This window comes from Ursus americanus, chromosome 36, assembly GCF_024610735.1.
Source record: "Ursus americanus isolate L20-20 chromosome 36, mUrsAme1.1.p, whole genome shotgun sequence".
In the NCBI taxonomy this organism is placed as follows: domain Eukaryota; kingdom Metazoa; phylum Chordata; class Mammalia; order Carnivora; family Ursidae; genus Ursus; species Ursus americanus.
In genome coordinates this window covers 7301490-7324428 of record NC_142162.1, presented here as the reverse complement: position 1 = coordinate 7324428, position 22939 = coordinate 7301490, and the positions used below count along the sequence as shown (strand labels likewise).

Sequence of the window (22939 nt, the reverse complement as noted above, 5' to 3'; positions counted from 1 at the left end):
GAGTAGGAATAGGAAAGGGGGAGACAGACAGGTAATGGTACACAGAAGAGCTACGGAGACAGAAATCCCCCAAATTACTGCCCTCCTTCACTCCTATCCCCCAATCGTTCACCAAGTATACCATATCCATCTACATGGCCAAAATACAACTAAGCAAAGTTGAAAGAGGGCCCGGGAGCCTTGAATCCTCTAATGAGACGTAAGCACACTTTGATGTGTATATGAAGGTCTATGAACACAGGGAACAGGCAAACTTTAATGGATAAATTTTCTGGGGAGAAAACCTATAGCATCAGATTCATAGCAAATGACCAAAACAAGTTAAGAGCAACTGACAGAAAGATTGACAGGGTCATTATCCGGCTTAGTTCTTCCCTTCCCTCTAGCTTTTAGGAACAAAACTCATCTTAAGACAAAGTATACTGGGGGCACCTTCACGCTCAGTCGGTTAAGTGTCTGCCTTTAGCTCAGGTCATGATCCCGGGGTCCTGGAATCAAGTTCCACATCAGGCTCCCTGCTCAGTGGGGAGCCTGCTTCTCCCTCTGCCTCTGCCCCTCCCCCTGCTCTTGCTGTCTCTCCCATGGTCTCTCTCTTTCAAATAAGTAAAATCTTAAAAAAAAAAAAAAGTCAAAGTCTACTGAATAAATTCCCTCTAGGAGTACCTTGTTCTTTTCAAATTTATCACACACATGCACACATAGCATCCTGAGGAGATCAATTTAGACGATGGCCTGAAAATAATTTTCCTGAGGAAAGTGGAAAGATCTGGATATATCTAGCCTGGATGTATATATTAAAAGAAAGTATGCTCATGGTTTTCAGATTTATCCTGCAGAAGAAGAGAGAAATTTCAAGTTCTAAAAGGCTAGAACAGGTAGAGACTGCCTGGAGGCAAAAGAGATATAAGTAACACGCCTGATGGAAAATTTAAAGCAATGATCATAAGGATACTCACTGGGCTTGAGAAAAGAGTGGAGGACGTCAGTGAGACCACTGCCACAGAGATAAGGAATAACACACCACAGATTAAGAGCTCAAAAAACAAAATGAGAAACATGCTTGATGGAATGAACAGCAAGATGGAAGAAGCAGAAGAACGAATTAATGACCTAGAAGACAGAGCAATGGAAAGTAAGCAAGCTGAACGAGAGAGAGAAAAAAGAATTATGCAAAACAAAAACAGGGAACTCAGTGACTCTATCAAATATAACCTACATATTATAGGGTTCCCAGAAGTAGAGGAGAAGAGAAGGGGGCAGAGAATTTATTTGAAGAAATGATAGCTGAAAACTTCCCTAATCTGGGGAAGGAAACAGAAATCCAGATCCAGGGGCGCCTGGGTAGCGCAGTCGTTAAAGCGTCTGCCTTCGGCTCAGGGCGTGATCCCGGCGTTCCGGGATCGAGCCCCACATCGGGCTCCTCCGCTATGAGCCTGCTTCTTCCTCTCCCACTCCCCCTGCTTGTGTTCCCTCTCTCGCTGGCTGTCTCTATCTCTGTCGAATAAATAAATAAAATCTTTAAAAAAAAAAAAAAAAAAAAAGAAATCCAGATCCAGGAGGCAGAGAGAGCCCCCAACAAAATCACTAGAGAAGGTCCACCCTAAGACATATTGTAATTAAAATATATAGTGATAAATAGTAATTAGTAATAGAGTAATATAGTGATAAAGACAAACTATTGAAAGCAGCAGGACAAAAGACAGTTACAATACAAAGGAAACCCCACAAGGCTGTTGGGATTTTTCAGCAGAAACTTTTCACGCCAGAGGAGAGTGGCATAATATATTCGAAGTGCCAAATGGGAAAAACCTGCAGCCAAGAATACTCTATCCCAGCAAGACTATCACTCAGAATAGGAGATAAAGAGTTTCCCAAACAAGAACTAAAGGAGTTCAAGACTATTAAACTTGCCCTGCAAGAAATACTAATGGGGACTGTATGAGTGGAAAGGAAAGACCAAAAATGACAGTATGAAAGTAGGAAACACAAAACCAGCAAAAAAGAATATTTCTGTAAAAAAAAAAAAAAATCAGTCAAGGAACATACAAAATAAAAGGATGTAAGATATGACACCAGATACCTAAAACGTGGGGACAAGAGTAGTAAAGAATGGGTTCAAGCTTAAACAACTATCAACTTAACAGAGACTATATGCAGATGTTATATACCTAATAATAACCACAAATCAAAAACCCTTAATAGATATGCAAAGAATAAAGAGAAAAATTGAAATACATCACTTAGAAAACCAGCAAACCATGAAAGACAATGAATGACCAGAGAAAATCTTCAGAAACAACCACAAAACAATAAAAATGGCAATAAAAACATACTCATCCAATAATTACTTTGAATGTAAATGGGCAGAACGCTCCAATCAAAAGACAGAGAATGGATGGAAAAACAAGACCCATCTATATGCTGCCTAGAAGACTCATTTTAGACCTAAAGAGACCTGTACACTGAAAGTGAGAGGATGGAGAACCACTTATCATGCAAATGGATGTCAAAAGAAAGCTGGAGTAGCAGTACTTATACTGGACAAAATAGACTTTTAAAGCAAAGACTGTCACAAGAGGCAAAGAAGAACACTACATAGTCATAAAGGGAACAGCCCGACAAGAAGATATGACAAGTATAAATATTTATGCACCCATATACATAAAAGTCATTAACATGAACTAATCAATAACAATACGATTATAGTCAGGGATTTTTTACACCCCACTTACATCAATGGACAGATCATCTAAACAGATCATCTAAACAGAAAACTGTCAAGGAAACAATGGATTTGAATGACACACTGGACCAGATAGACTTAACAGATATATTTGGAACATTCCTTCCTAAAACAGCAGAATACACATTCTTTTCAAGTGCACACAGAACATTCTCCAGAACAGATCCCATATTAGGCCACGAAACAAGCCTCAACAAATCCAAAAAGATCCAAGTCATACCATGCATCTTTTCTGACCACAATGCTATGAAACGAGGAGTCAACCACAAGAAAAAAATCTGGAAAGACCACAAATACATGGAGGTTAAATAACATGAAAACATGCTCATCAACACTCATCAGAGAAATGCCAATCAAAACTACACCTCACACCTGTCAGAATGGCTAAAATAAAAAACACAAGAAACAACAAGTGTTAACAAGGATGTGGAGAAAAAGGAGCCCTCCTCTTCCACTGCTGGTGGGAATGCAAACTGGTGCAGCCACAGTGGAAAACAGTATGGAGGTTCCTCGAAAAGTTAAAAATAGAACCACCATACGATCTAGCAATCGCACTACTAGGTATTTACCCAAAGAATACAAAAGTGCTAATTCAAAGGAATACATGCCCCCCTGTGTTAACGGAAGCATATTTACAATAGCCAAGATATGGAAGCAACGTAAGTGTCCATCCATAGATGAATGGATAAAGAAACATGGTATATACAATACAATGAAATATTACTCAGCCATAAAAAAAGAACGAGGTCTTCCCATTTGTAATTATACAGATGTACCTAGAGGACATTATGCTAAGTGAAATAAATTAGACAAAGACAAATACCGTATGATTTCACTTACATGTGGAATCTAAAAGACAAAACAACAACCAACCAACCAACCAGGCTCTTAAATACAGAAAACAAAGTAGTGGTTGGCAGAGGGCAAAGCAGTGTGGGGACAGCCAAAATAAAGGGAATTAAGAGGCACAAACTTTCAGTTATACGAGAAATGAGTCACAGAGATGAAAAGCAGAGCATAGGGAATATAGTCAATCATACTATAACAACATAATAATATTGTATGGTGACGGGCGATGACTACACGTATTGTGGTGAGCACTGAGTTATGTACAGAACTGTTCAGTCAAGATGCTGTGCACCTGAAACTAATATAACATATGTCAACTACACTTCAATAATAAAAAAGAAAATCATAAGGAAAATACATTTACAGTACTATACTGTAATTATCAAAAAGAATCCATGTAAAAGTGGCTCCACGGTCAAAAGTAATATTATTATTGAAAAATTAAGTTGCCAGAAACAGCCGCAGTATGATCCCATTTTTGTAAAAAACAAAAGACTATGTGTAATGTGTATGTATATATATATATGTATATAACATACGGGTATATATGTATATACATATATGTAATATATATATGTTTGTATGAACATAGTATAAGTCTAGAAGGATATACACCAAATTGTTAACAGGTTGGGCGTGGGGGGAGCAGAAAGCATGACGGCTATGAACAGAGAACTTTCACTTCTTACCTCATTTACTTACGTATTGCTCAAATGTGTTAACAAAGTATGTATTACTTTGGTCCTTTTAAAACATCCTATAAATGAATTTTTTTAAAAGCCTTGCCTTAGGCTATTTAATATCAGTATAAATTAATTTAGGGGTTGAGTTCTGTGGTTTCTCCTGAATCTGATTTTTACAACATAGTTTTTTTTGTCAGCATTGTTGCACATTTCTTGAAAATCAGTAACATTGAGAATAAAATGTCAACAAAAGCCACGTTTGATTAGGTTTTATATTGTTTACCATTAGTATTACTTAGTGAGCTGAGAGTGGTTCCAATTACATTTGCTGACACATTAAGAATAAAATATTTAGGGGTGCCTGGGTGGCTCAAGATGGTTAAGCATCTGCCTTCGGCTCAGGTCATGAGCTCCAGGTCCTGGGATCGAGCCCCGTGCAGAGGGCTCCCAGCTCAGCGGGGAGTCTTGTTTCCCCTTCTCCCTCTGCTTGTGCTCTGTCTCTCTCTCTCAAATGAATAAATGAAATCTTTAAAAATAAAATAGTTAATATTCTATTTTCAATGGTTTTCTACATCAATACTATCTAGCTGGAATCTCGGGTTTCAAGCACATATACAAAACATTTGGTATGTATATACTGAATACATGGAAAAAACAAAATACATTTAACAAAGGATTGGAATTCACAATGGACTGTAAGTACTTACTTGAAAAATGTTCTTGGTCGAAACCATTACTACTTCCCACTATATCACATAACTGGGCATTCGTTATCAGGTTGTGCATCCCAAGAATAGCTGTAAATATAGAAAAAGAAAGTTATTTTTATTTTCATCATTTTTTAAACATAAAATTTTTTAAACATAAAAATTTGATTTTTAACATTTTCTGACATTTTCCTACTGAATTAACTATAGATTTTGCAGCCAAAAAAAGGAGACAATGTGATTAAAAAATCACCTACAATCTCTTTCTCATTAATACCCCTATTACTTCCCCCTTTATTTGGAATTTAGATTTCCCCACATTTCTGAATTCAGACACACAACTGGAGCCAGCCGAACCCTAAATGTAACTTAGCTCCATCTGGTGGTTATGAGAGAATACTGAAATGATCTATTTTTGCTGTTCATTCTTCTCATGAGGGTTCTAGAACAGTGTGATATAAGGCAGATTTTCAACTTCGCCATTATTTTTACATTTGTTAACTTCATGTTCATTTACATTCATATTTGAGCTAAGAGTAGAATACCAAAAGTATAGCTGAATTCTCATCTTTAAGATTAAAGTAGCATCCCTCAAAAATGACAGGACAGAGAAATTTGGGTTTCAGCTTTGATGCCCTTCTGCACACACGTGTCAGAAGCTACAGTATGGCCCTGGCCCAATCAACTCTGATGACAGCACCACTGACATAGCCAACAGTCCTCAGCGTCCCAGGGAATGAGACACCCGCTCTGGCTGTAGCACCACACGTTGATTGTCCCTTTCCTGGGTCCTTCCCAAAGAACCATCACTCTTCCTTTCAAACATGTTAGCTTTTGGGGTTCCTGTGTCATATTTTTCACCTCGGTAAATGGGTGCACGTACAGGCAGGTCAGGGAATTACTTGTCCAGATAAGAAACCAGCAATGATGAAAATAACAGGGAGGTCTGGAGTGTTCCAGATACACTTCAGAAAGTAGGGAAGGGGATGAGGATAGCTCGGGACTGTTTCATCTGCTTTCCAGTTACTCAACTTGGGGTCTTCCTTCCCCCCCCCAATTTATTTTATTTACTTTTAGTAATCTTGATACCCAAAGTGGGGCTCGAACTCACAACCCCAAGATCAAGAGTTGTATGCTCTTCTGACTGAGCCAGCCAGGTGCCCCTCATCTTGGTGTCTTCTGATAAAATGGGACAGCAGTTGACCCTGGAGACTCTTTCAATGCTTAGATGGGACAGCTTCTAGCTGCACACCAACTGGTAAAAGATTTTTATAAAGACTTACAAATATGGTAACATGGGGAAAGATGTCAAGTAGTATAATACATTCAATTAACATAAAAATTTCACCATTGAGAGCATTTTAAAAAGTGAAATCCTTTATGTCAAATTGATAGTGTAAAAAAAAAGCCATGTGGTCCACTGATTCAGCAGTAGTCTGCTAGGCAAAGGAAGCACCTGTACAACGTATGTGCTGGCATTCCCCTCCCTCCCCTCCACGCTCATTCACCCATTTGTTTTAGGAGATACCTGCAAGGTCACACAATTCTGTATCAGAAGCACTTGTCAAAGCTTCTTCTAATTCTGGATCAAGAGATACTTTTTCTTCTGTGAAAGTCTGCATAGGTTTCTGTTTAGGGATAAATATTTTCCCTGTAAAATAAAGCAGTTTGTTAATTCTGATACTACTGCTATGAACTAATTCATTACCATTTTACTCTTTTAACAAAAATTATGAAAGGTATGTACAATTGAGGCTGAGAAAAAGTCAAGATAAACACCTACAATAATGCTGTTTCATCTTCAATACGTATTACAAGTTTCCAGGGCAATACTGGGGTGTACAAGTTGGAATGAAGGAAAAAAAAAATCAATTGAGAAACTGTTCTAGTTGTGAAAATAAAAATAGGCTCTTTTTGGAGTAATTATGAGTTACTCAACAAATACTAAATTAAAAGATGAGTGTAGGAATAAATTTTAGAAATCTATAAAACTTTAGTGATTAAAAAAAATGGAATCCACTTTCTTACTCTTCAGCAACTGTTGGCAGAGATAAAAATCAAGTTTATGATTCCAGAAATTCAAAATCTAATTTCAGAAGAAATTCCTGTATGTCCTAAGGGGTATTCTGAAACTTTAGGTCACCGTTTTTCTAAGCCTCGATGGACGCTAACAAGGTTACCTGTTAAGAAACTAACAGGTTTTTAGAAAACTAAAATCTTTATTATGTGAAAATCAGTATTTTATTACCATATGTTCAATGCAAGACTGAAGACACGAAGGGAATGGAAAATGATAATAACAAGACATACACATGGTGGGGACTGGGTTACCAAGAATGCCCCTGGTTTCTCTCCCAAGACACGTGAAAAGTCTTACTAAATGATCTAGAAAGGTCTACGTATAGGTTCACAGAAGTGCCAATTACTTTCTTTTCTATTAGGAAACTACCGGGGAAATACACAAGAATATGTAGCCTGGTGACTCTATGCAGTGCTCTATCAAAAGAATGTCTGTGGGCTTCTAATTGGTACAGCGAGTGTTGTGTACTTCTTTTTCAAGGTACACATCAATCGGGGCAACCAAAAGGAATCCTTCCACAATGCAGACTGCTTCTAGCAATCTGGCCAAAACTGTTTAGCTATTTTCTGCTAAGCCATCTAAAGGATCTTAATTTCTGATATTGTATGTTTTTTATGGTGAGCATTTCCATTTGGTTTTTACTAAAAAAATGGTTTCCACAACTCTGCTGAAATTCCTCATTTGTTTATGCGTGCTGTGTACCTTGTCTGCTAGATTCTTGGGCATTTTTTCATAGTTATTTTGAAGTCTCTAGCTGATAACACCAATATCAGGGTCATGTCTAAGTCTTGTATTAACTGGTATTTTCTTGAGTATGGAGAATAGGTGTCTTAAGATCTTTGACTGCATGCTAGGCATTTTTGTATAAAAGTAGAGCAGAGACGGAAAGAAATGGTCCTTCTTCTTAGAAGCATGCCCCCTAGGTCAGGTCTGAATCAATATGCTCTACAGTTCAGCTGAATCTGGGCTTTGTCACAACTCTAGTTTAAGTCAGTTCCTCACTGGCTTCAAACATTTTGACTAGAGGATCAGGACTTTCTCTTCAGTAAGGCCTCAGATTACAACCCTTGTGAGGTTCCGGAGATCTGTGTTCCCTCCTTTTTTGAACCACGAACTGTGAGGAATTTCTACTGACATGTAGCCCAGGCTGCCAGCTTTCTGGATGAATAGGGAGCTGCCTTTGTTTTCCAGTCCCACCCCGATTTTTGGGCTTTGGCAGATCTCTCAGGCCCCTTACCTTGTCTACACTCTGTGAAGTTGGGGTTGGCCTGGAAGGGATTTCTCCCAGCCCTCCTGCCTCTCCCTTGGTCTCTCCTAGCTGAAAACCTATGCCTCAGAAATTTTCTCTCCACTCTGCTTCGCTGCCTTTGTTCTTCTAGTATCCCTAGCACTAAAGGAAGACCGGAAGGAAAGAATTGGGGGTAATCTCTAAAGCTGCACTGTCCAATATGGTAGCGACAAACCAAATGTGATTATTTAAATTTAATTAGATTAAATTTTATTTAAATTTAAATTAATTCAAACCAGAACTTCAGTTCCTCAGTCATACTAGGCACATTTCAAGTACTTGATAACTACATGTGGTTAGCATGTAGCTACCACACTGGTTAGCATAGACATTGAATATTTCCATTATGGCAGAAAGTTCTAGTGGAAAGCACCACTGTAGGGCTTTTCTGGATTTCTAATCTATCATCCAGTCCATACACAGTCATTAAAAGTTTGTTAAAAGTTAGGCTGGTTTCTCCTGACTCCTTTCTATGGTGGTTTTCTGCTTCTCCCCACATTTCAGCCAGTCAAGAGAGCAGAAGTGGGTCACTGATCTAATGGAGGGCTTGTCACGTACGTTCTAGAGTCATTTAGGTTTGTGGCCTCAAGCTGATAGGTTTTTAAAAACTATAACGCACTTGCTCTGCTTGTTTGGGTTAGTATGTAAGAACAATAGTCTCTTGCAAATTTCTACATCTGAGTTAGAAGTCATTCTGGTCAAGCATTATTTAAAAAATGGCATTTGGTCAATCCACAATGTGTTTGTATTAGTAAGGATGTTTTAAACTGCATGTAATAGAATACTCAATTAAAAGTGGTTTAAACTGGTGCTTCTCAGGCTTTAATGTGCACCTCACTCACTGGGTGATCTTATTAAAGTATGACTTCTCATCAGTAGGTCTGACATGGGATCTGAGTTTCTGCATCTAACTAATCTCTAAGGTAATGCCAATACTGATCCACAGACCACTTTTAAAGCAGCAAGAGTTTAAACAATAAGTATGTGTATTATCTAAGTCCATATATAGGTGGTTGTAGGGCTGGTTCAGCAGCTCAGTGTTGACACTGAGGATCCAGGATCTTTCCATTCTTCTCTTTGGCTATAATCAGCATAAAGGCCTTTGTTCTCAGGCCATCAGTCTCAAGATGACTTTTGCAAACACTAAGTATCCTCACGCAACTAAGTCCTCATGCAACAAGGTCAGGGCAGGAAGGAGGGGCATAATTTTTATAAGGAAATCTTTTACAGGGGCGCCTGGGTGGCACAGCGGTTAAGCGTCTGCCTTCGGCTCAGGGCGTGATCCCAGCGTTCTGGGATCGAGCCCCACATCAGGCTCCTCCGCTATAAGCCTGCTTCTTCCTCTCCTATTCCCCCTGCTTGTGTTCCCTCTCTCGCTGGCTGTCTCTCTGTCGAATAAATAAATAAAATCTTAAAAAAAAAAAAAAAAAAAAGGAAATCTTTTACAAGGAAAACTGTCCAGATTTCTCCTCAGGTTTCTCTGACCAGCACTGGTCATATGTCCAGCTGCAAGGGTGGCATTCTCATTCCATTCTAGAGAGCAGTTCTGCCAGTAAGGATGAAAGGATTTGTGAATTGTTACTGAACAGGCAACTACAGAGTGTGTTCGATACTGAACTGGATGCAGTACAGCTCTGTGCTCCCTTGATTCCCTGAACATTTTGCTATAGCTACACAGACACATTCCGCGTATTTGGCTGTCTTCTGTGAGTTTTACCAAGGCATGGTTTATGTGCTCTGTTTATCACTACATCCTTGCCTAGCGCACAGCAGGCAAACGAATTTGTTGAATAAATAATTTGGTGATCACCTCCAGTTCAGCTACATTATTTTATAAAGTATAATTTAAATACCCTGGTTCAAAGTTACACGGCAGAGCGAACACTAGAACACAGGTTCCCAAGCTCTCAATCCAATGCTTCTTCCAATAAACTGATCGTTTTCAAACTTAACTTTTTTAGCAGTGGACTTTCCCCCTCAAATACCTATGTATATGATGGTATCCATAACTGATCTTCTTAGTACCAAATTTTGGAGTTCTGATGGTTATTAGATAATCTTTTATTATCGGTTCACAAAGGCAAATCCAAATCATTACATCCTGATAACTCCATAGTACTTTCCTCAGTGGTTGACAGTGTAATTTTTTTTAAAGGTTTTATTTATTTGACAGAGAGAGAGAGAGAGAGAGAGAAAGTGCACAAGCAGGGGGAGCGGCAGAGGGAGAGGGAGCAGCAGGCTCCTGCTGAGCCGGGAGCCCAATGTGAATGCGGGGCTCGATCCCAGAACCCTGGGATCACGACCTGAACCAAAGGCAGATGCCCGACCAACTTAGCCACCCAGGGGCCCTGGTTAACAGTATAATAAAAGTGGCATAGAATTCATGCCTTTAATTGTCATTTCAGGATATTACATTTTCCTGAGCTCAGTCTCACCTGCATTTTCTTTTTTTTTTTTCTTTTTTTTTTTTTTTAAAGATTTTATTTATTTATTCGACAGAGACAGAGACAGCCAGCGAGAGAGGGAACACAAGCAAGAGGAGTGGGAGAGGAAGAAGCAGGCTCATAGCAGAAGAGCCTGATGTGGGGCTCGATCCCATAACGCCAGGATCACGCCCTGAGCCAAAGGCAGACGCTTAACCACTGTGCCACCCAGGCGCCCCTCACCTGCATTTTCAATAGTCTATGGCAGGGGTTCTAAAGACTGGTGGCACACTGGATTACCTGGGGAACTTTAAAAAATTCTGATGTCCAAGTCCCACCGCAGGGATTCTGATTTAATTGGTCTGGTGTACTATACGAGACATCTGGATTTTTAAAAGCTCTCTAGGGATTCCAATGCATAGCAGTCAAGGTTGAGAACCACTAGATTATGGTATTCACTTACTAAACAAAATTACACAAGCTATCAAATAACTGCCCATGTCTTATTCTAGGGACCAATGGAATCCAAAGCATTATAAAAATCTAAAATGTTTATTTTTGTTATCCTCATCTACATTCCATAGAGGCACTATTCATACCTAATTTTTCCCATACATAAACTTTTGCTAATACTTACAAATACAAAATGAATCTCATCATAAAAAATAAAGCAAAACAACAAAATTTCAAAGGGCTTATGGAAATTTTCCTGTGATACAGAATTTTATTGTTAATTTATACAGCTCTGAGACCGTTTGGTATCTCACCTGGCACTCCTCTTTATAATAAATTCTCTGTATATAGGCATTTTTGTTGTAGAGGTATTTAGCCCGTACAATATTTTAACAATATGAAAATTACTTCATATTTCTTCATGGTTAAACACTAACACTGTAACAATGATCTTTTAATGCATATGTAAAAAATCTAGTTATAGAAAACAGTAAGGAAATTTAATTTTATAAGAAAGGATAAACTAGGCAAAAACGAAGTTTAATATTATGAGTACAAAACCTAAGGAGACCCCCCCAATTAATTTATAGACTTAATCCCTTTCAAAATCTCAGCTGACTTTTTTGCACAAAGTGACAAGGTAATGCTAAAGTTCATGGAAATCCAAGGGACCCAGGACAGCCAAATAATCTTGAAAAAGAAGAAAACTGGACTTACACTTCTCAATTTCAAAACTTAATACAAAGCTACTGTACTCAAGACAGTGCATAAGGAAAGACATCTGGATCAATGGAATAGAACTGAGCGTCCAGAAATAAACCTTTTATGTTTATAGTCAACTGAACGTCTACAAGGGTACCAAGACAGTTCAATGGAGAAAGAACTGTCTTTTCAACAAATAGTGCTGGGAGAACTGGACAGCTACTTGCAAAAGAATGAAGTCAACCCCCTACCTCATACCATACAGAAACATTAATTCAAAATGGATTATAGACCTAGATTTAAGAGCTAAAACTAAAACACTCTTAGAAAAAGCTGTAAATCTCCATGACCCTGAGTTAGGCAAAGGTTTTTAGATATGATACCACAAGCACAAATGATGAAAACAAACAAACAAACGAACTACATCCAAATTTAAAACTTTTGTAGGGCAAATGATATGATGCCAGGAAGAAACTGAAGAGAAAATCTACAGAATAGTAAGAAATTTTTTCAAATCATATACCTGATAAGAAACTTATGTTCAGACTATATAAAGAAAGCCCATCAATATTAAATCAATTAACTGATGTAAAACATCAGGAATTTTTTTTTAAGATTTTATTTTAGCCACTCAGTGCTCATCATAACAAGTGTACTACTTAATCCCCATCACCTATTTCATCCATCCCCCTACCTACCTGCTTTCTACCATTAGTTTGTTCTCTATAGTTAAGAGACTTTCTCGGTTTGTCTGTTTTTTTCCTCTTTCCTCAAAATAGAACTCAATTGTTCTATTTCTTTTTTTTTTTTTTTTAAGATTTTGTTTATTTATTTGACAGAGATAGAGACAGCCAGCGAGAGAGGGAACACAAGCAGGGGGAGTAGGAGAGGAAGAAGCAGGCTCCCAGCGGAGGAGCCTGATGTGGGCCTCGATCCCAGAACGCCGGGATCACGCCCTGAGCTGAAGGCAGACGCTTAACCGCTGTGCCACCCAGGCGCCCCGACTGTTCTATTTCTTAAATTCCATACATGAGTGAAATCATATGGTGTTTGTCTTTGTCTGACTGACTTATTTCACTTAGCATTACACTCTCTAGCTCCATCCAAGTCACTGCAAAGGGCAAGGTATCATTCTTTTTTATGGCTAATATTCGTATGTGTGTATGAGGCATCTTCTTTATCCGTTATCTACTGAGGAACACTTGGGCTATTGTAAATAATGCTGCTATAAACATAAGGGTCCCCGTATTCCTTTGAATTCGTGTTTTTGATTCTTTGGGTAAATACCCAGCAGTGTGATCGCTGGATCATAGCATAGTTCTATTTTTAACTTTTTTTTTTTTTTAAGATTTTATTTGAGAGAGAAAAAAAGTATATAAGCAGGGGAAAGGGAGAAGCAGACGTGGGGCTCAATCCCAGACCTTGGGATCATGACCTGAGCTAAAGGCAGACACTTAACCAACTAACCCACCAGGCGCCCCTCTATTTTTAACTTTTTGAGGAACCCCATACTGTTTTTCCACCGTGGCTGCACCAGTTTGCATTCCCGCCAACAGTGCAAGAGGGTTCCTTTTTCTCCACATCCTCTCCAACACCTGTTGTTTCTTGTGTTTTTGATTTTAGCCATTCTGACAGGTGTGAGTGATATCATAGCTTTGATTTGCATTTCCCTGACGATGAGTGGCTGATGAGCATGTTTTCATGTGTCTGTTGGCCATCTGGATGTCTTCTTTGGAGAAATAAATGTCCTGTTCATGTCTTCTGCCCATTTTTTAATTGACTGTTTGGTTTTGGGGTGTTGAGATATGTGAGTTCTTTATATATTTTGGATATTAACCCATTATCAGATATGTCATTTGCAAATATCTTCTTCAATTCGGTAGGTTGCCTTTTCAGTTTTGTTGATTGTTTCCTTCGCTGTGCAGAAGCTTTTTATTTTGATAAAGTCCCAATAGTTTATTTTTGCCTTTGTTTCCCTTGCCTCAACTCAAAAGACCTCACAAAGTAATTTTTAAAAACCTAATTTAAAAATGGGCAAAAGATTTGAAGAGACATTTCTCCAAAGAAAATACAAAGATGTCTAACAGCACATGAAAAAAAATGCTCAATTATCATTAGTCATTGGGGAAAAGCAAATCAAAACCACAACACATGACCACCTCACACCTACAAGGATGATTATAATCAAAAGGACAGACAAGGGTTGACAAGGATGTGGCGAAACTGGAACCCTGATATATTGCTGGTGGGAATATAAAATGGTGCCGCCACTTTGGAAAACAGTTTGGCAGTTCTTCAAATTGTTAAACATAGTTACCATATGACCCAGTAATTCCACTCCTAGGCATACACCTGAGAGAAATGAAAACGTGTCTACACAACAACTTGTACACAAATATTCACAGCGGCATTATTCATAATAGCTAAAAAGTGAAACAATCCTAATGCCCATCCACTGATGGAAGGATAAAATGTGGTATATCCATACAATGATTCAGCCAAAAAAAAAACCCTGAAGCATTGATACATGCTACAACAGGGATAAAACCCCCAAATATTTTGCTATGTGAAAAAAGCCCATCATAAATATATATTGTATGATTCTATTTATATGAAATGTCCACATAGGCAAATTTAGAGAGAGAGAAAGTAGATTAGTGGTTTCTTAGGGCTGGGAATAGAGTGAGGAATGGAGATTGACTGCTAATGGGTAGGTATATGATTCCTTTTTGCGTGATGAAAATGTTCTAACCTGAAGACTGTGGTGATAGTTGCACAACTCTGCAAATATACTAAAAACCATTAAATTGTATACTCCAGGTGGGTAATTTTATGATGTAGATTGCATCTTAATAAAGATGTTCAAAAAACCACTAAGGGGCTGATATATTAAGTACAGGTTTTCTGTCTTCCCAAGTCAATTTATATTCACCCCTAAAACGTAAAGAAAAAAAGATAATTTTCTGAGACATATTCTGAGTGAGACAGGTTTGTGCTTCTTACCCAAAATCAGCTGTTTTCTGAGAAATACATCAGTAGCAAACTGCTGGATTGATTCCATATAACAGCAAATGCATTTCTAAACATGTGTCCTAATTCAGTCTTTAATCAGTTAGATTTAAGCTAAAAATTTTAATGACTATGAGACATTGACAAATATAATAGATCTTTATAATGGTTAGTTTGGTTTATGCCCTCAGTATCTTGCAGGATGAGTGAAGTGTTAGGCTTCTGTTCCATGCAGAGGTATTTTGTATGGTGGTGTTTTTGCAGACAGTAAGGAAATGCACAACAAATCTGATACTGCTTTTACATAAAACTATTAAACTTATTAGTATTCTACTTTATTATGATCATCTTGATTCTTTTGTGTTTTCTCAAAACATGATTATTTCTTTAAAGGAATCTCCATCTCATTCTGGTAAAATGATTTAACATATATAAAGGAATTGGTATATAATAAACATAATAGATACACATTAATTCTTTATTCTTATTTCCCCTGGAATTTCTTGCATTATGTGTGTGTGACAGACAGAGACGGAGATGGAGTTTTCCAAAACAAATTAACAAACCAAGAAGACTGAAAACCATATAGTCCCAGGTATTTTTATCAGTGGTTCTTAAACTCCGGGAATGAAAATAGGCTAGGCGTGGATTATTTTTGAAAAAGCTCCCTGGGTGATTCTGATAATTACCTACTCAAATTGATAACCACTAATCTCTATGATTAGAGTTCTGAAAAGACTAGGATGAGTTATCCTGGACTCACCTAATTTACTTTCCCTCTCCTTGAAATATGGTCAAAAAGCCCTGACATAACTTTTAATATACACATTTATTTGAAATAACGTAACGTCTGAGGAAATAAATGTTCATTTTTGTCCTTCAGTAGACAGCTTTCAATCTAAATGACTTTAATTTCTTAAAAACTGAAATTACAATTCTTTATATTGAAGCAAAATAAGAAAATAATGACTAGATCAGAAAAAAATCTGTCAGACAAGTATGATATGACATGCCCCCCCACCCCAAATGGAACAAAACAAAAAAAAACAGGGCTATGACTCTTGGTTGCTAAGAATGTTAAAATAGTTCAGTAATGTTTACGCAACTACCAACGACAGCTAAGGAAATAAAAGAAACCAAGATAAGAATTCATATAATAGCAATTTAAATGCATGGCACTGAGCCAAACTCCTGTTTGTGCCAGGAAGGGGGGGGGAAGGGAAGATCCTGCCAAGACCCTTGTTATTGTCACAAAATCAGTAAGAGATACTGCCAACCATGTTAACAATTTTATTGCCAGACCCTTTCTTTACTAGTCTCCATCTCTTTTGCTATGATATCAAGTTATAGCTACCACAAATGCTATTAAGAGTCATCTTAGTCACAGCTTCCAGCCCTGCTGAGCATATAAAAGGTATAATAACAAGAAAAAGAGATGGCTCTTATTTATTTCATTTCTACAGAGGTGAAAGGCCCTAGCTAATTTTGCTGTTTGTTGGTTTCTGTTCCAGAACAGAAACAAGGCAATCAGGCCACTTCAATCTCCAAAGGGGCTTTGGGATATGCCTTTTGACCAGATGCACACCAACCTTCAATCAACCAAACTAAAGAATGAAGGACAGATCCTGGAAAGGCATTTTTGTTTTCACCCAGTGACACACGATAGCTGCTCAATACTGTAAAATGATCACTAATAAATGCTCATTTATTCAACAGATGTTCAGTGAGTTTGTGTATACTAGGATAATGAGCTAGAAAGACTCTGCAAGGAAAATGAGAGATCTTTACTTTGCGGAGATAGGATTCTGGAGACTTCTGGCCAAAGTGAAATAATAAAGACAGGATTTACCCACAAGCCTGGAACCCCAAAATGGACAAAATAGATGAAAGAAGTTTTCAAGACACTAATAATCATCAGGCAACTAAGGACAGTGATCCCTGAGAGATGAGAAACAAAGCGAGCCCTCTGACCGCTCAGCTTCCTGCCTGGAGAAAGTGTCCAGCTGTAGCACAAGGGAGCGGGAACCCAGGCAGGGCCTGGGGAAAGTTCTGAACTAAGGAGACAGACAGAGCTGACAGAAAGACCAAAGCAGCTGGCATCTGCAGGACAGAATTCCAGAGAGGAGAGAGTAGCAGAGATGGAGCTCTGGAGATCTGCAGGGGCTGTCTTTTCATCCTCAGCAGAGGACTGCTCGGCACATGTGTGAGGAAACTACCTGGGGCCAAGGAACACACACCTGAGAAGATGCCAGATAATAGTGCCTGTGCTCATGCAGGGCTGGGAGTGAGCCCTGTTCCCAGCAGCCAGACTGTAAAACCTCATAAATCACAGGGCCCTGGGTAGGGAACTCATAAGGGTCTTGCCCCAATAGTAGAGAAAAAATTAGCCCTAGAACACTGCTCCAGTCCCACTTAACAAATCTTAAAAATAAGACCCTAAAAAATTAAACTGCTTCCAAATAACTTAATCATGTCCCAGAATGAAACTCAAGAATAATTTACAGGGACACCAAAATATCCAGCATGCAACAAGTTAAAATTCATGCCTGAATCCATTAAAAAAAAATAACAAAAATGCCCAGTATGGTAAGAAGCAGGAAAATTCGATCCAAAAGGAAGAAAAAAGAATCCATCGTAACTGACTGAGCAACAGATGTAAAATTAGCAGGTAAGGATATTAAAAGTTATTATATTCCATGGGTTCCAAAAGTTAAGTAGAGACATGGAAGATACGAAAAAAAAAAAAAAGGGAGGAAAAGGAGAACAAAGAACTGATTGATGGGACAACAGAAAAGATATACCATCCTAGCACTGATGAAAAGTATGATTGGCTGTATTAGTATTAGACAATGTAGATTTCAGAGTAAAGAATATTTTACCGGGGTAAAGATCACTTTATAACGACAAATGGTCAATTCATCAAGAGGACTTACCAATCCTAAATGAACAGAAACTAATAACAGAGCCTCATAGTATATGATTCCAGAACAATTAACACTACTATTTGACAGTATGTAAATTACATACAAAAATGTTGGAGGGAAAGGAATATTCATTCCCTGGATATGGTTATCCAGGGAAAGTTTCCCATAAAATGAGGTCTTAACACGAGTGATGAATGATCCATCTGACTAACTCCTTACCCCAAAGAGTGAAGAGTGAATTGTTCAGAAGACGCAGTGACCAGTCTGAAAAGGAGACACCAGCACCCGCATTACTAACTTAAGCAGCCCATTTCAAATACCAGCTTCGGTGCCAGAGAAAACCACTTTTTTAGAGGCCCATATAAGGGATATTTAGACTCATAAGACATGAATACAAAAATAAGAGCCCGTCTGCATCTTGAATTTAGTGGAAACCAACTGCCCGCTGGCAGTTACATAATCCTGTTGATTTAGGCAGGTTATAATCACTATCTTTCTGGTTTACTAAGGGATGGGGCCTGCCTTTTCTCAAGAAATCGTGTACTCAGCAAGGTGAGGGAAGCTTCTTTTAGTTTAAGAGTGACTAGAATAAGTTTTCCGGAAAGCTAATGTAATTGTGAATAATTAACTTGGAAAGTGTATGAGCAGTTTTTAGTTTAAAACAATCTGGTTAAATTCACCTTTAGTAATAAGCAGGGTAAGGCAGGGCCCATGGGATTTGTGGGAAAGAAACCCAAGGGCCTTCCCTTCTCAGGGAGGGGAAGGGGGGGGGTGGAAGCAGAGATGACTCTACCCTCAGGGCTAACAGGAGAACAAGAGGCTTGGCAAGGAAGGGAAGAGCCCCACGTGGTGAGTCAGTGGCTCAAAAGGAACTCCCTGGTGTACCCGAGTATAGTGTACAAGGTGCATGCGGCATGGCTCTGGTCCTTTCGTGAAATAAGGGACACTCGGGGGGAAAACACTTAGGCTAGGTTAAGGGTGAAGTGTGACACCAGAAATGCAGAGGAAGACTCCTGGCAAAGAAAAGCAGAATGAGAGTCAGTAAGAAATATCAAAGACTAGGGCAAATTATTTCTCCAAGTGTCAAATTCATGGCAAAGATCTATGCCTTATCTATCTTGGAGACAGAATATTCAAGATATGTAAAAATATGATGGGAGGGGCGCCTGGGTGGCACAGCGGTTAAGCATCTGCCTTCGGCTCAGGGCGTGATCCTAGCGTTATGGGATCGAGCCCCACATCAGGCTCTTCCGCTATGAGCCTGCTTCTTCCTCTCCCACTCCCCCTGCTCGTGTTCCCTCTCTCGCTGGCTGTCTCTATCTCTGTCAAATAAATAAATAAAAATCTTAAAAAAAAAAATGATGGGAAATAATCATCAGCTATATAGTCAGCACTCTGCATTTTCACCATTCTCAAGAGGGAAAAAGAACTGGATGAATGCTCTCCTTCACCTTTGTCCTGGTCTCTACTGCAGTCATGTATTTTGTAGAATTTCAAGGAAAAAGAGGTAAAAAGAGGTAAAAAGCTCCCAAACATTATAATATTTTATTTTCAAGTAAAAGGGATGTATATTGGAATTATATTGTTTTAATTTTCTTACACACTTAGTTTTTCAACATTTTGAAGAGTAAACTCCTAAGAAAGACCTTTTTCTTTAATACTTGCCAAGATTCTTGATACCATATCATACCTAGCATGAGCTTATTAGATTTTGATGAACTTAAGAGGTGCATCCTGTGACTTCTACTGTAAATGATGCGCTGAAAAACAATCTTTAATACATCTTTTGTCGACTGCGCCTAATACCTTCTTTTTGCTGTTAATAAAACAACAGTATTAAAAGCGAAACATTTTCTAGTGTTGGACAAAATGTTCCCAAAATGCATCTAAGACATAATGCCTTGAATTTCACCTAATTAGGATTAATTCCTCCTTCTCAGATGTTGACATACACTTTCAATTCTGTAAAATATACAACCATAATCATTTCACAAATCACAAAATGAACCTACTAATTTATATATAACAACTCTCAAGCATCCTTTTTAGTCTGTCATGTCTTTTTAAAACATTTTGAGATGATCTGGAAAGACAAAATTTGGCATGAGAATATAGTTTTTGTTCATGGTCGAAAGAAAAAAAATCCCAAAATGTCCGATTTTCAGTTTTATGTGGATTCCCTTCTGTCATACCAATCCTGCGTAATTTTTGCTCCACAAAGAGGGTGTATCTTTTAAGCAAACAATAAGTATAATTAATCATCATTTAATTAGTCTCAGAATATGAGAAAGCAGTCAACTTTAATGACTGGATAATTGTTTTAGTGGTTCCCAATTTTTGGCCTAAAAAAAAAAAAAAAAATCAATGGGGGGCCTGGGTGGCTTAGTCGGTTAAGCTTGATTTCAGCTCAGGTCTTGATCTCAGAGTCATGAGTCATTAGTTCAAGCCCCACATTGGGCTCCAAGCTGGGTCTGGAGCCTACTTAAAAAATAAAATACAAAAACACTGAGTAGTTATCTGTTCAATCTTTGACAATAATTTACAATGTGAGATCACCATGTGATTTTGGCATACGACCTAGAGCTGAGTGACCTTGCTATCACATGCACTGGCACAGAAAGCTAATGCTGTCACTGGTACTCAACTCTGCAACATGTCATCCTAGCGTGACAAAAAAAATTTAGAGACTAATGGCACATTTTATATGTTCTACCTAGTCCAACTACACCAAAAAAGTAGAGGCTTTTGTCTGCAAACTTTTTAAACAAAGAACTAGGAGAACCTCTGCTGCCTAGAAGACATCCTCAAGCTGAAAGTCTATCTCCTATGTAGTAAGTTAAATTCAGGGCTCAATCCAGGTGTTCAGGGTAAAAAGTCATAGGAGAGGCATTTAAAAAACACACACACACACACAAAAAAAACAAGCTTTGGGATTTTCAGAGCTAAGGAGGGGATTCACACTTAGTTCAACTGGGCGATATGCTAATAAGCTGTGGGTGAATTATTCTCAGGACCTTCCTTAATGTGATCAACATCTTGAGGATGAGACCCAAAGAAAGGAAGGCTTATTAAGTGACAAAGGATAAGCAAAGCTAACTGACTTAAGGCTGAGAACCTAGGATGGATTTGAGACCACGAAAGCTGGCTTTTAGCTCTATCTCAAAGTAGAGCTCTACGACCAAAGTTTCCCAACTGTTGAAGATGAATTTGTGCCTCTTCGGGTCTAAGGCACTGTCACGTGGCTTTTATGGCTTGACCTACCCCGTCTAGGGTGGTAGTATTTGCTTCCAGCAGATGGACTGCTGACAGTAGGCAAAGCAGATACTCAGACTGGATGATTCCTTTTACAGAAATTTCAAAACAGGCAGAACTAATTTATTGTATTAGAAGCTAGGATGGTGGTTACCTCTGAGAAGGAAAAAGTGAGTAGGAAGAAGCCGGGTAGTGACTACATGGCTGTGCTCACTATATAATCCACTGAGCTATATCCTTCTGGTTTGTGTATTTTCTGTAAGCATGTTATGCTTCAATAAAAAGTTCGTTATTTTTAAAGATTTTATTTATTTTATTTGTCAGAGAGCGAGTGTGAACACAAGCAAGGGAAGCAGCAGGAGGAGGGAGAAGCAGGCTCCCTGCTGAGCAAGAAGCCCAATGCAGGACTCGATCCCATGACCCTGGGATCATGACCCGAGCTGAAGGTAGCCACTTGACTGACTGAGCCACCCAGGTGTCCCAAAAGTTCATTATTTTAAAAAAATGTCATAGTCACTACATCATAGCTGCCCATAAATAGTATTTAACAAACATACATAGCTAGAAGAAACAGTAAAAATACTGAATGTATTTTTTTTAAGATTTTATTTATTTGAGACAGAGAGAGAGAGAACAAGCAAGCGAGCATGAGCAGGGGTAGGGATAGAGAGACAAGCAGACTCCCTGCTGCGTGCAGATCCCAACACAAGACTCGATCCCAGGACCCTGACATCATGACATGAGCCAAAGTCAGGTACTTAACAAATGAGCCACCCAGGTGCCCCCCAAATACCGAATGTATTATAAAAAGAAAACCACTAAGGGGCACCTGGGTGGCTCAGTCGGTTAGGTGTCTGACTCTTGATTTTGGCTCAGGTCATGATCTCAGGGTTGTGAGATTGAGCCCTGCCTTGGATTCTGAGCCAGCAGGGAGTCTGCTTGAGAGTCTCCCTCTCCCTTTCCCTCTGCCCCCACATGTGTGCACGAGCGTGCATGTGCTCACTCTCAAAAATAAATAAAATCTTAAGAGAAAAAAAACCCCACTGATTATGAACGCAAAATTACCTTTTTAACTACTTGTTTATTTCATACCCATCCAAAATCTAAGAAATAAGGTACAATTTAAAGAAGTTATCAAAGGAAACAGAAGCCATTACACTTCAGTTGAAGACAGTGTTTTTTCCCTTGTCACTCATATTCCTTCCTCTATCATTTCTCCCCTCTGATATTTTCTTGTTTTCCAATTCTTCTCTACTTTCTTTCCTCCTTCCTCTAATCCTCCGAGATCTTTCCCTAGGCAACTGGAGATTATGAAACAAGAGCATACTGGGAAGCTTCCTGGGTCAGCTCAGGACAAACCCAGCTCTTTCACATCTCTTATTTTCTCTTCTTGTCCTCAAATTCCACATTTTTTTTTTCCTGCCATCTCTTTTTTTCACATCTCTCCCTGATTCTACCTCCATTCTTCTTCCTAATTATACCCCTTGAGTTTACCTGAAACACACATAATAGCTAAAGGTGATCAATATTTATTCTCCCAAAATTATGTTTTCCTATATAAACAGGACTGAAGCTATAAACACTGTGTTGTTATAGGTACGGCCATTCAGATGAAAACATAACCAGTAGTTGTTTCTATGAGAAACACAAAGGAGCTGATGCTTCTGCTCATCTTTGGGATTTCCCACACTTCAAAACTATGCATTGGTTTTTAATCCTTTTTCTGGCCCTAAACGTTTGAGGGACAAGACAGTCCCATCTTGAACAGTAGTATCATGGTTAACTTTATGAGCCAGTTTGGCTGGGTATGGTGCCCAAATAATTGG

General features: G+C 38.6%; 1 protein-coding gene across 1 annotated transcript in view; it reads right to left on the bottom strand.

The window, feature by feature from the left end:
• TMOD3 (tropomodulin 3) overlaps positions 1-22939 on the bottom strand; it is a 75830-nt gene that overhangs the window by 11443 nt on the left and 41448 nt on the right. The window contains exons 4-5 of the mRNA XM_045812038.2: positions 6511-6633; positions 4983-5072 (exon numbers count right to left, since the gene is read on the bottom strand). Coding sequence (XP_045667994.1) covers positions 4983-5072; positions 6511-6633 — 213 coding nt within the window. The remainder of the gene's footprint in view (positions 1-4982; positions 5073-6510; positions 6634-22939) is intronic.